The sequence below is a fragment of the Echinops telfairi genome, unplaced genomic scaffold (assembly GCF_000313985.2).
Source record: "Echinops telfairi isolate 266 unplaced genomic scaffold, ASM31398v2 ScPeMD7_443;HRSCAF=831, whole genome shotgun sequence".
In the NCBI taxonomy this organism is placed as follows: domain Eukaryota; kingdom Metazoa; phylum Chordata; class Mammalia; order Afrosoricida; family Tenrecidae; genus Echinops; species Echinops telfairi.
In genome coordinates this window covers 47,903,337-47,916,848 of record NW_022104341.1, presented here as the reverse complement: position 1 = coordinate 47,916,848, position 13,512 = coordinate 47,903,337, and the positions used below count along the sequence as shown (strand labels likewise).

Genomic DNA, 13,512 nt, shown 5'->3' with positions numbered 1-13,512 from the left:
TTTGATTTACAAATAAGGAATCCTACTTCGCGGAATTTCATTTATCACGGTAGGGTCTAGAACCGATTAACCGCGATAAACGAGGGTTCACTGTATATCACTTGTTGCGTTTATTTATTACGACTTCATAAAGAAATAGTGTATGAAGAAATAGCATATGAAGGCCATATAGGATCATCAGAGATTCACAAGGTAAATATAACTTATTAGTCATCATACATTTTAGGGAACAGTTGACTTACTAGTTTAATAGATTTTTATATTAGATCTCATAATGACCTTCTTCACCTACAAGATGAAAAGCTTCAGAAGGTATATGATGAACATGGAACATTTTTGTTCTTTTGTCCTTAATCATATTTATATAGCCAGTATCATTATTATTACATTGAAGTATTGTTAGGTAATGTGGTTTGGATCACCTTAATCATTAAGTACAACTATTGTTTTTTCTCCACCCAGGGTCCAGTATTCTAAGTGCCTTATAAATTAAAAGGATCAATATTTTTATTACAAGTGTTTAATAATCACTTATATATGTTTATATTTACAAAGGTTTAAAAAAGCTTTCTTACATCCAAGATAATATAATAGGCTAGGTAAAAATGTAACTTATAATAATAATAAAAAGGGGAATAAAAATACAATATGGTTTCCCTTGGTCTTTATTATAAAAAAATCAATAGTCTCAGGAAGAAAATTAGTCATGTTCAACACTCAATGTGTTGAATAAAGCTAAAATTGCACCTGGTTTTGAATAAAGTTGCTAACTGAATAATAAAGAGGGGTGGAAAACATTTCATACTGCCCATATTTAAAATCTATTGCTAATTTATAATTTGCCAAGACTTCCAAAGACTAGCAACTGTAGCTATCTGAATATTTCCTGTGATTACCCAATCAAATCCACTGCCATTTTGTCAATCCTGACCCACAGAAACCCGCTAGGACAACCCTTGGGTTTCCAGAAGGGCTAATGTTTACAGGAGCAGACAGTTTTAATTTTCCTTCTGCAGAGTGTCTGGCTGATTCACACCACTAAGCAGATGGATGGATAGCCCTCTATCTTACCAGTACACATATTATGAAATATCTTGGGGGGGAAATTGGAATACATTCATCAGTGGGATTTGTAAGTCTTGCTCCAAGTTTAGAATTGCAAATGAGAGATGAGATCTCTGTGCTAGAGAGCCCTGTTGTTCTTCCCCATACTTGAGCTGTAGTTTGTCCATGTGGGGTTTTGTAGGAGACCATGAAGGCACGGGGAGAAGATTCTACGATACAACGCTATTTGCAGGCAAGTAAAGAAAGAACTAACAAGTGAACGTAATTCTTCTTATTTCTTTGTCCAGTTATTGAAAATAGATTTTTTTACATCACACACTCCTTCCCTCACTGCCACCCAGTTGACACCGATTAATGGCCACCCTATAAGACAGGGTTGAACTGCCCCTGTGGGTTTCTGAGGGTGTAACTCTTTAAGGGGGTAGAAAGCCTCAGGGAAAAAGGCCAGACTCCTCTCTAATATATTCTGACTTGGATATAGCTCTGTTTGGTTAGTATTTTCTCTTCTGATCCTAATGTAATGTTGGTGCTCCGGAAAACTCTAAAAAAAAAAAAACTTTCATAAAAGTGAATCATTCAATAATGTCTTGTAATAGTTACTTTTTCTCTGCTGTTCTTAATAGTAATGTGTCCTGAAAAGAGTTTCTTTGGGTGCTTAGCTTTAGGCTAACAAGTTCCGTTCTTTCATCAACTGATTCTACCCTCTCTATGTTGGCCAAGGTCAGGGTCAGCTCAAGCTCCCAAGCAGCACTAGGTTTTAAGATTGCAGTTCTAAAAGTAAACATATTCATTCTATGTGAGTTGCATTTACTACTTAGTGGCACAGTGTATAAATTAGTGAGGGAACATGAAAAAAATCTTGACAGGATAAGAATCAGAACCAACCCAGTCACTTCATAGACCTGCTCTTCTCTGACTCTGTCATGTTTGCTATTGTGCTGCCTAATGGGAGTCAACCCAGGTGCCTTTAAAACCCAAGCTATTTAACTTTATCGGAATTGCAAAGGCTCTCCTCAGGTAAACTAGTTTCTAAGGCTTAGTTATAGCCTTAGTTCTGTTAAACATCATAATAAAAACCCATCATGAATGTAAAGGTGAAAGTACAAAGAAATGAAAAAAAAGTTTCATGCTAGCACCATGTCATGAAGCCACAGATTCCTATGATAGCCGATTGTGCCTTGCAAACCCCATTCTCTCAGCTGTTGAGGTTTTAAGAGCATCTACTATGCAGTATTCGCTTAACAACACTGTCTTTCACTTGTACCCAGGCCCTAGCAAATACACAGCCGACTAAGAACAGGGTCTCAGCCTCTTGTTCCTTTCGGTTGCAGCCCTGAGTGGGGAGAAACCCGGAATACTTACAGAAGCAGATGAACAGCGTGTCAATACACATTGCATAGACAGTGAAGAACCCATGTGCAATTAGGAACGATCCCAAAATGACAGTCTGAAAGTGCACAAAGAAGAAAACAAAGATGTACTGTCAATGTCCGGAACAACCATGTAGTCTCCACATCAAAGTAATAGTGAGAAAACTCTGAAGTACTTCGAAGTATAGTAAAAGATTTCACTAGAGACAAAACATTCAATGATAAGGATTTTGCTTGCTTTGGGTGGAGATTTCAGTGATGTAAATGTTAGCATGCTCAGCCACTAACGGGAAAAGTTGTATGTTTGCATCCACTAGAGATGGCCTGACAAAAAGACCCAGTGGCCTACTTCCAAAAAATGTCCACCGAAAACCCTACAGGGTATAGTTGTACTCTAATACGCCACACAGGGTCTGATGGATTGAAATAAACTTGTGAACAGTTGGTTCTAAGACATTAGTGATAAAAGTCTTGTCTTCCATGCAAAAGGCCAAAGTGTAATTCCTGGCTAATGTCCCTCCTACTCAGTCGCCATCTGTTATTGGAGGCTCATATGCTCCTCTGCTGCTGAACGGGTTGATGCCGAGGCTCCAGATTCAGATGGCTAAGGGCAACAAAAGGCCTGGAGATCTACTTCAGAAAACGAGTCAACAAACATCTGATGGACTGTAACGGTGCCATTCCCAACTGACCAGGATTCTGGCACAGGACTGGGAAATGTTTCACTCCATTGTGTATGAGGTCACCGTGAATTCGGGGCCAAATAGGCAGCAGCTAACAACAACAACAGACTACCTGCCCATCGTCTTTCTGCCATTCCTCAAAACAGACTGAGGATCTGGCTGATGCTCATCATGGAGGCAGTAAAGCACAGGAGCTAAGAGCACAGCCTACTGGGGTTTGAATCACAACTCAGGAACTCACTCCATAGGTTACTTCACCTCTCTTTGTCACTTGCAAAAAACTGAAGGGATGGGAGGGAGATTAATTATAACATTACAAGATTAACCGAATTTATAGATGTGATAGATATGATGGGGCACTACATAGCTCCCCCTATTCCTCTGTCACAGGTGTTGGGAACAGAGGTTGCTGACCACTCTGCTGCTCCCCTCACTGGGAATTCCTGTAACTGTAGGGGGCTGTCTCCCTCACCCAAGTGTACGCCCTCATCCATGGAGCAGACTGTGGTCAATGACGGCTAGATACAGGGATGCAAAAACCCAGCCCCTTTGCCAGAGCATTCTTTAGTGATGTATGAGGAGGCCTCCAATGTCACTGGGTCAGCATCCTCACATCCTTACAATTGTACCCTGAGAGTCTAGAAACTGCTCGGCAAACAAAAAGGACTGTCTATCATGGAGGTGGTTTCCAAAAACCCACTCTATAAACCAGTGCGGGGCTGGCCATAAGTAAGACCCAATAGTATACTCACTACTATAATTTTTCTAAAAGCAATGACTCATAATCTATGTGTTTCTTTATATGTTTTACAAAGCTCAAGTTTAGGAGTATTTTTTATGCATATAATTACATAGTTTAATTTTCATATATTTAATTATGTAGCTAATAACTAACACTACTTAAGAAAGGTTGCATCTTAAATTCTGAGCGTGTTTATACTATTTTCATGTGTGGAGAGAGTATATACATTCTGTACAACCTAATGCAACCTGAAACTTTCTATGTGAACAACTGCATGAATGGGAATTTCCGTTTAGCAAGAGTTGCTTTAAAGTTGCCTAAAGTAGGCAATCTCCTTTCCAAAGGATCAGGGGCTTCTTTCTGGAAAATTTACTTGGACGCAAAAGAAAGTGTGCACAGAAAATCAAGTTGTACAATGCACAAAAGTGAAGCCTTTAAAGTGTGGGAGGGCAAACTCTATGGGGTGCAGGAAAACCTCGGGAACCTGACATCTCCCTGCAAGATGGAAGCATGCAGCCCAGCCATGTGAATTGGGTTGAGACGCAAGTGTCTCACTTTTGCAACCTAAGAAAGACAGGGAACAAGTGATTCAGATAATTCTGAATCAAGTTTAGTTGTATTCAATCAAGATAGCAGGGAAAGAAGTCTTGTATACATGGATTGTGCTCCCGTGATGCCAAAACTCATGTGGGTACAACTGTAGTAAGGCTGTAAAAATCACTGGTAAAAGTGTCACTAAGCTGTGACACATGTTGAATGATAAATCAGTCCAAAAAGTGAGTTCAGTTACCCGTTCATACAGACTACATTATATACCTCAAAGAGTAGCCATATTTAAGGGGGAAAAAGTTCAATCTTTCTATCTACCCAAATCAATCCTCTTCTAGATATATTTTAGAATGAAATCCAATCATAAAGCATGAAATTTGGGGCATACATGTTTTGTTACTAAAACAATTGTTGATACCAGCATAACCAGGTAATCCTACATAGATTGTCTCCACAAATAAAATAACAGTATACTTTCTAAAAATATTTTTAAAACATTTGATTTTAAAACACTTGTTATGGGAATATTTCTTACAGTTATTCATCCATTTTCTCTTTTTCCTTTTAGTGTTTTATTTTTCCATCTCTGATAAGTCATAGAGCCAATAATGTTCATTCTTACCAGCAGAGGTGCCCAGTAATAATTTAAAGATGTCGGTCCTTTTATAATCACTGGAACTCTTTGTGTGAAGAATAGGAAGGCCAGGACGCCTACATTAAAATTCAAAGCATGCGCATTATACATTTGCTAAGGAGGATAGCTCTTTGAGTCGAGCCATTTTCGAACTGTTAACATTTTTACTTCCACTTTAATTTTATCTCCATTTTCATTATTATTACTTACCTATACTGCCAGTAACTAGAATTTTTCCCAGTATTAGCACAAATTCTGTAACTTTATCCATAACTGCAACTCTGAGTATCAGAAAAAGAAAAAACAATTTTGCATTTAAAACAGTTAGTAGAAACTTATTGGAGTAAATAGTGAGTTCGTTATTATGCATTTATGCAGAAATTTTACTTGGCAATGATTACATGCAGGGAGTGAAGTGGAATGCAGGGAGGAAGCTCTGACTGATTTGTAATGAAACAAACAGAAGATGGCATTGCAGGGCCGTCATTGGCAGGTGCCAGTGGTGGTGTCAGCCTTTCTCTGAAAGGAGCTCCATAGACACCCTGGCTTCTGAGGATGCTATTTGCTCTCGGCTTTTATTCACTTAGAGCAGCGGTTCTCAACCTTCCTAATGCCACGAACCTTTAACACAGTTCTTCATGGTGCGGTGACCCCCAACCATAAAATTATTTTCATTGCTACTTCATAACTGTCATTTTGCTACTGTTATGAATCAGGCAACCCCTGTGAAAGGGTCATTCAACCCCCAAAGGGGTTGCGACCCACAGGATGAGAACCGCTGACTTAAATTCTTTCAGTTTTGCTGTTGTATAGGAGAGGGAGGTGATCAGAGATAACATGAAAATGTGATTCATCTGGTGAATTTCTTAAGAAGGGGGGATAAAAATGAGCAAGCGACTATGTGTTTAAAAACACAGGTGGATAATGAAAGGAATTATTTGGAAATCTGAAGCTAAATAAGTGTGAGGGAACAAACCTTTGAGTGAGTGAAAGATAGCATGTTAGGGGTCTAGATACAGATGATGGCCGCTTCACACTACCGTCACCTCACAAATACATGCCCAGAAATCCTCACAGACACACAAAACCCAGCAGAAACTGGCAGAAGAATCTATGGTATCAGAACTCTGGACACCTGTCAAAAGGTATGGCAATAAGTGAATGATGAATCAAGAAAAAGGCAGTGTGGCGAGGGGAAAATAACTACTTAAGACTCAGGCACATAATATTAGATGGTTTAAAATCAAGAAAAGTGTGCATCAGAGTTTTAGCCTCTCACCATACTTATTCAATCTGTACACTGAGCAAATATACAGCAGGCTTAGAGAAAGGACCATTAATAACCTTCAATATGCAGATGATAAACCTTGCTTGCAGAGAAGCAGGCAGACTTGAAGCACTGGCTGGTGAAGGTTAAGGATTGTGGTCTTCAGTATAGACCACAATTCAATGGAAAGAGGACCCAAATCCTCGCAGCTGGACCAGTGGGCAGTATCATGATAAATGGAGAAAAGATCGAAGTTGTCAAGGATTTGGTCTTGCTTGGATTTCCAGTCAATGCTCATGGCAGCAGCAGTCAAGAGATCAAACATAAAACGACAGATTGCATTGGGTCAAGCTGCTGTTACAACACCTCTTTAAAATGTTGAGAAGCAAAGATGTTTCTTTGAGGAGTAAAGGGTGCCAGTTCCAAGCCGTGTTCTCTTCCATGGCCTCATATGCATGTGGAAGTGGGACACTGAGTAAGGAAGACCAAAGATGAATCTATGTGTTGGAATCATGGTACTGGTGAATAATATGGAACATACCATGGACTGCCAAAGGACAAAAACTCTGTCCTGGAAGAAGCACAACCAGAGTACTTCGTAGGGGCAAGGGTGGTGTATTAGTCTGGGTACTATAGAGAAACAAATCCACAGAAACGCATGTAAAAGAGTTTTATATAAAGGTTAACTGTGCATCAAGAAAACACCCTAACCCAGGGCTGCCCAAGCCCACAAGTCCAATATGCACCCATTAACCCATATGTCCAACACCAGTCCACAAAGTCCTCCTCCATCTCACAAAGCAGACTCAATGGTGCCGACTGTAGGAGGAAAGCCAAGTCAGTGAACGTGTAAACATGTCAGCACTGGCAGGGGTCTCCACACGACTGCTCCAGCACCCAGGGCTGCATTAGGGTAGGTCCATGTGGCTTCTCCTTGGGGATGTCTTGTAGGAAGTCAGTCTTGAAAGCTGAAGCAGAGAACTGCTAAGGCAGCTGTACCCTGGTGCGACCATCACAAAGCAAGAGACCCGAGAACTCGAAAGGCGAGGCTCACTGAGCCATTTATCCCTCTGCCCTTGAATTAATCCCACATGTGTTTATTGGCCAGGTTGGCACAATAAACTAACTAACTCAGATAGCAAGACTTCACCTCACATACTTTGGACACGCTATCAGGAGAGACCAGTGCCTGGAAAAGGCCTGCATGCTTAGTAAAGAAGAAGGACCGTGAAAAAGAGGAAGATAAGATGGATTCAAACATGGGAACAACATGAGGAGTCTCAGGACCAAGTGGTGCTTCATTCTGCTGCACCTGGGGTCACCATGAGTTGGAACTGACTGGACTGTACCTAGCAATCACAACCGCAAGGTTCTTTTATCCATTTCTTCTCTATAACTCCCATCAAATGGTCAGGAGGGACCATGCAAATAAGGTTTAGAGGACTCTAACCCTGAGATTGGTCAGTCTTCCATTCCCTGGCTATAAGAATGAGGCATCTCAACAGCAGGAGGAGAGAGTCCTGGGGCCATCAAGGAAGAAGGGCTACCTGTGGAGCACATTCAAGACCCCTGCCTAAAGTGGTGGAGGTGAAGTCCAGAGGCACAAGAGGCTGCAGCATAAAGATCATGGGAGAGAGCAAAGGAGCCATGCAAAGACAGTGGGTAGGCTGTGGCCCTCAGACTGTGAAACAATGAGGTGGACTCCCTAGTCCGTGGAGGCAGAGACCAACGAACTGCATGACTGAGAGGGTGACAACAAGAGAGAGACTTGGCAGACATCCAGGAAGAGGCACTGATGTGCACCAAAGAACATACCCTTAATATTTTATAATCCTGACTTGTAGTAAACTGTTAACTATCATAATAACTCCCCATAATGGTGTGGTGTGCTCTGTCTGGGAGTTCTTTGGGGCCATTGCCACACGGATTATCAAATCTAGCCGAGGGGTAGAGTGCCCTGGAAAAAGAGTTGGTGTCAGAGTAGATTTAAAGAAGGCCGGAGGGTGGAGGCACATCTCACCTCTATCTTAGGGCAATTGGCCTTGTGTTGGTCTGAAGTTGGATTCTACTCCCTACTGAAGCTGGAGGAAGCCAGAGAGATCCTCCACAATGATTTTGCAGACATGACAGGAAAACTTTTCACTGCACTCTGCCCCAACTCTTTCATGGCTGCATGTGGCTACCTTAACACCACATACACCCTACAGAGGGAGCCCAATCACAGGCACTAGACAGAATGGAGCAAACTGTGTTCATATATTGTTGAGTACCTCTGCTTTTAATCTGCTAAGGGATGTCTGAAAGACTAAAGCAAGGCAATCATCTTGGTTCAGACTACCTGGGATATCAAGCAGGGCAGAGAGGGCAGGCTAGCTACACTGAAGCTTTGTTAAAGAGTGTCAGTAAGGAATACAATCATTGTTGCTGCCGTTGGGGGCTCTGGAGTCCGTTCCAATTTATAGCACCCCGATGCACAACCAAACCAAACAATCCCTGGTCCTGCCTCCTGCTCACGACCATTGTTATATTTGAGCCCATGGTTGCAGCCACTATTCCAATGCAGCTCCCTGACAGTCTCTCTTTCACGACCCATCCACTTCACTTATTCTAGTCCTTCAAAGTTAGGCAGAGGGGACAGGGAAAGTTTCTGCTGGAAATTCAGGCTTTGAAGAGCACCACGTATATGGAGGAATTGAGAAAGCTAGTGCAAGATACATTCTCAAAAATTAACCCCCAAACCTTATAATTTCACCTTGTGCTGACCGTTGAGCTCAGTGCAAGCCTAAGTGATGAAAGAGGGTCCCAGCAAGGAGACAAATTGCAAAGACTAGTAGAGCTTCATTTGTGTGGTAAAGTTTCTTTTTATTTATTCATTTATTTATTTTTGGAGTAAAGTTTTTTAATATGGCTTTTCTACCCAAGACTGTAACTCCTACCAAATGATTGGGTGAGATTATGAAAATAGGTCATGTGTAACTCTAATAGAAGGGACTGGTCAGTTTTTGTTAACACTTCCATGGCTTTAAGGAAGAGCTGTCTTTGAAACAGGAGCAGAGGGAGACAAAGCCCAGGATTATTGGAAGAGGATATTCCAAATCTCTATCTGAAATGGTGGAGGCTGTGGTGGGGTATGATCAAGGGCAATATAGTCAAAAGGAATCACTGAGAGCTGAATGATAGTGATGTGGGAGGTGGAGGGGGAGGAAATAAAAAGGAAATAGAGGAAAGAACTAGGAGGCAAATGACATTTATAGAGGTATAAATACAGGCATGTACATATGTAAATATTTTATAAACAAAAGAATATAGATCTATGTACATATACATTTATATGTTAAGTATTAAGGGAGCAGACGGACATTGGGCCTCTACTCAAGTACTCCCTCAATGCAAGAACACTTTGTTCTAATAACGTGGCACTCTGTGATGCTCACCTTTGCAACACATTGCTGAAGACAAAAAGGGTGCATAAGCAAATATGGTAAAGCAAGCTGATAGTGTCTGGCTATTACAAGATATAGCATCTAAGGTCTTAAATGCTTTAAGTTAAACACACGACCATCTAGCCAGGGAGCAAAAAAGCCCACATGGATGAAGCACATCAGCCTGTGTAATCAGGTATCAGGCATCAGAAACCCCAAACAATCATACTGATGCAAATGAGTAGGGTCAGAGTGGACAATAGGACTTCCCCTCACAGAAGGGTCACAAGGAAGAGATGAGTCAGGGTGCACAATAGCACTGATGAAACACAACATTCCTCTAGCCCTTTAACACTTCCTACCCTCCCCTTTCCCCCGCATCATGACTCTAGATCTACCTTACAAATCTGGCTAGACCAGAGCATGTACAGTGGTACAGAGAAGAGTCCTAGACACACAGAATCCAGGACAGATGAATCCCCCAGGAACAGTAATGGGAGTAGTGATACCATGTGGGTAGGGAGAAAGTGGAGGGTTGAAGGGGGAGAAAGGGGATAGAAGTATAAAGTATAACTCCACCCTCCTCCACCCCAGAGGGGGATGAACAACAGAATCATGGGTGAAGGGAGATAGTAGATTGTGTAAGATATGAAAACAATAATAGTTTATAATTTATCAAGTGTTCATGAGGATGGGAGGGGAAGAGGAAGAAAAGGAACTGATACCAAAGGCTGAAGTAGAAAGAAAATATTTTGAAAAGGATGGTGGCAACATGTGTACAAATGTGCTTGATACAATTGATGTATGGATTATTATAAGAGCCCCCAATAAAATGATTTATGATAAACAAAAAGAAATGGTGGAGGCTGAGACCAGAGGCATCAGAGATTGTGTCACAAAGACACTGGGACAGAGAAAGAGGAATAGCATGGAGGCTATGGGATTGTGATAGAGGGACAGGTGTGCATCTGGGTCCACAAGGGCAGAGGCCAAGGGAACATGTGGCTAAGCAGCTGAAAACTAGAGAGGCACTTGGTTGCTGGTTGAGGCAAGGCATTGCTGTAGACCAATGACTGTATCTTCTTACTGATTATTGATTCTGACTTTTGATAATCTGTTATCTTCCTAAATACATTCCCATAATTGTGAGTATTGCTTGTGAGTTCTCTGTTCCCATTGCAATGAATTATTGAACCCAGTAGAAGTACAGAGGAATGGTTGGTATCAAGGTAGGTGAAAAAGGAGAGAGCATGGGGGAATATCTGACCCTTGTCCCTTGGCAGTAGGGAGCCAGAGGAGGTCAGATATGGTCCTCCTTGCTGTTTATTGGTTTGTTTCCTCTTGGCATTCAATGAAATCTCTTTCAAAAGACTAGCTGAGCACAAGCTAAGAAACAGACTTCAATATCCATCTATCATCAAGAAGACAGTCTTTGAAAAAATAATTGTGTGTGTTAGTAAACAAATGGACTATAGCAATCCACAATAAACAAGAAAACAGCAAACTCTGGGAAGAGGAAGAACCATACCCCAGTGTTATCATATTATGGTATTCAAATGTTCCAGTGTCAATAACAACCTCAACCAGAACAATATTTACGAAGGAGCAAAAAAGTATGGCCCATTCACAAGCACAAAACAAAATGACAGATGCTGTTCCAGTGGAATCCCAGATGATGGACATACTAGACAAAGACTCCAAAACAGGATTACTAAATATGTTCAAAGAACCAAAATAAAGCACAGGCAAAGAACTAAAGGAAGTCAGAACAATTATGCAAGAGACTCAAGTTATTCGGAAAAAAATGAAAAAAAATATTTTAAAATGACAAAAATGAATATTAGACCTGAAAAACTCAATAAGTAAAATTTTAAAAATCCATGGGTGTTTGACAACAGAGTTGAACTTGAAGAAAACAAGTCAGTGAATGAAAGATAGGACAACTGAAACCATCAAATCTGATGAGCAAATGAGAAAAAAATGAAGGAAAGTGAACAAAGCCTGAGACTTGTGGGCGCTGTCAAGCCAATTAATAGTGTACATTATGGCAGTCCCAGAAGTAGAAATTATAAACTAAAAGAATATTTAAAATAAAAAGAGTCACAAATATCCTGAATTTGAGGAAAGGAAATCTACACACCCTAAAAGTGCAATGAAGTCTTAACAAAAGTAGGAAAAACAGAGATAACACACCAAAACATATTGTAATAAAACCCTTGAAAACCAAAGATAATGGAGAAATCTTGAAAGCGGCAAGAGCGAAGAAAATCATCACACGTGAGGATCATCGGTGCCATTAGGCATTAGCTTTTCCTTCATCCTAGATCAAGTCAACTATACAGCAACAAAATTGAAACATACCCGAACTGTAATGCAACAAAATTAAAATATAAACACTGCCAGATAAACGAAATGAAGACAGAAATTTTCTTTTACTGTGAGATACCATAAAATAAAGGTTAAAGGGTGTCCTTAAAGTTGCAATAAAAGGACACTAGACAGTAACTCAAAGTTATATGAAGGAAGAGAAATTTGAATAAAGTAGCTTCACGAGTAACCATGAAAGTGAGTTGATAGTATTCCTGTGTGTGTCTAGACTTGCTATATTCTAAATGATTGAAAAGCAAATTAATAGACTTTGAGAGCTCTCTCAAAGAAGGCGGGTTTGGTGTCCAGGTAGCCGAGTGGTAGGAGTCTTGTGAGTAAAATATCTGCCCAGGCAAGCACCCCACCCACACCCCACACATCTGTCCTGAGCCGGGGCCTCGGTGATCCAGGCCCCGTAGTGACATCGCAGGTCACTAAGCCCCCGCCATCGCGACCTAGACCAGCTCTAGCCCCACTCCATCCCCAGACAGGGACCCCACGCCCAGAATCGCTTGCCTGCTCTGCCGAGACAGGTGGTGGCGGGACCCCAGTCAGCAGCTGCCCACTCGCAGGACCCCACTAGGAGAGTAGCTTCTCCTTCCCGCAGGTCCCCTCTCCCCACGTGGGAGTGATCTGCCACTGGGCCGCGTCCCTCCCTCCATCCATCCAAGCCCCTGGTGGCTGACCTGAAATCTACCGGGGGCTGCCTGGGCGACCCTCACGGGGGACCATCCACCCCCACTGCTGCCTGGGACCTCTCCACCGTCACCCCTTTTGCCGGCCATCCGCCCCCGTAGCCTAGCTCCCACACCATTCTGGGCCCGGGAAGCGGAGCTGCTCACTTCCCACTGGCGCCAAGCCCGCTTCTCTCTGCAGGAGCCCGAGCGTTGCACTAAACCCACCTGCCGGAACAGTGGGTGCTCCTGCCCCAAGAGATCTTTGATCTCTTGCTGATTTCCTCTTTTTTCTCTTTTACTTTCTGTGCTTTATTCTCTCCCTTTCTTCCTCCTTTTTCACTATTGCTATTACTTCTCTTCTGCCCCTTTTCTATAGGTTTTCTTTCTATCTCTTTTTCTCTTTTCCCACTTTCACTATTATCACTTCTCTTCTCTCCTCTTTTATAGCTTCTCCTTCCTTCTCTCTCTCCATTCTTTTTCTTTTTCCTCCCCAAATTTTTAAAAATATTTTTAAATTTTTAACTTTTTCTTTTTTATTACTATACCAAAAAAAGGGCTGCTAAGGGTACCCTGACAAACCAGGTCAAAACAGCCTGGAGGCACTCACAGAGGCCCCACTCCCACACCAGTCGCTGAAACATCTCACCACTGCTGGTCACTAAGCCTACGGGGAACTCTGCCTACACAGCAGTCTGACACATCCTTAGAGTAGGTCAAAGGCAACCGCCTGAGAGAA

The 13,512-nt window shown here is 41.8% G+C and overlaps 1 protein-coding gene across 1 annotated transcript in view; it reads right to left on the bottom strand.

Annotated features, from left to right (window-relative positions):
* SLC44A5 (solute carrier family 44 member 5) overlaps positions 1 to 13,512 on the bottom strand; it is a 189,106-nt gene that overhangs the window by 5,886 nt on the left and 169,708 nt on the right. Inside the window, exons 18-20 of the mRNA XM_045292176.1 lie at positions 5,254 to 5,324; positions 5,032 to 5,120; positions 2,428 to 2,512 (exon numbers count right to left, since the gene is read on the bottom strand). Coding sequence (XP_045148111.1) covers positions 2,428 to 2,512; positions 5,032 to 5,120; positions 5,254 to 5,324 — 245 coding nt within the window. The remainder of the gene's footprint in view (positions 1 to 2,427; positions 2,513 to 5,031; positions 5,121 to 5,253; positions 5,325 to 13,512) is intronic.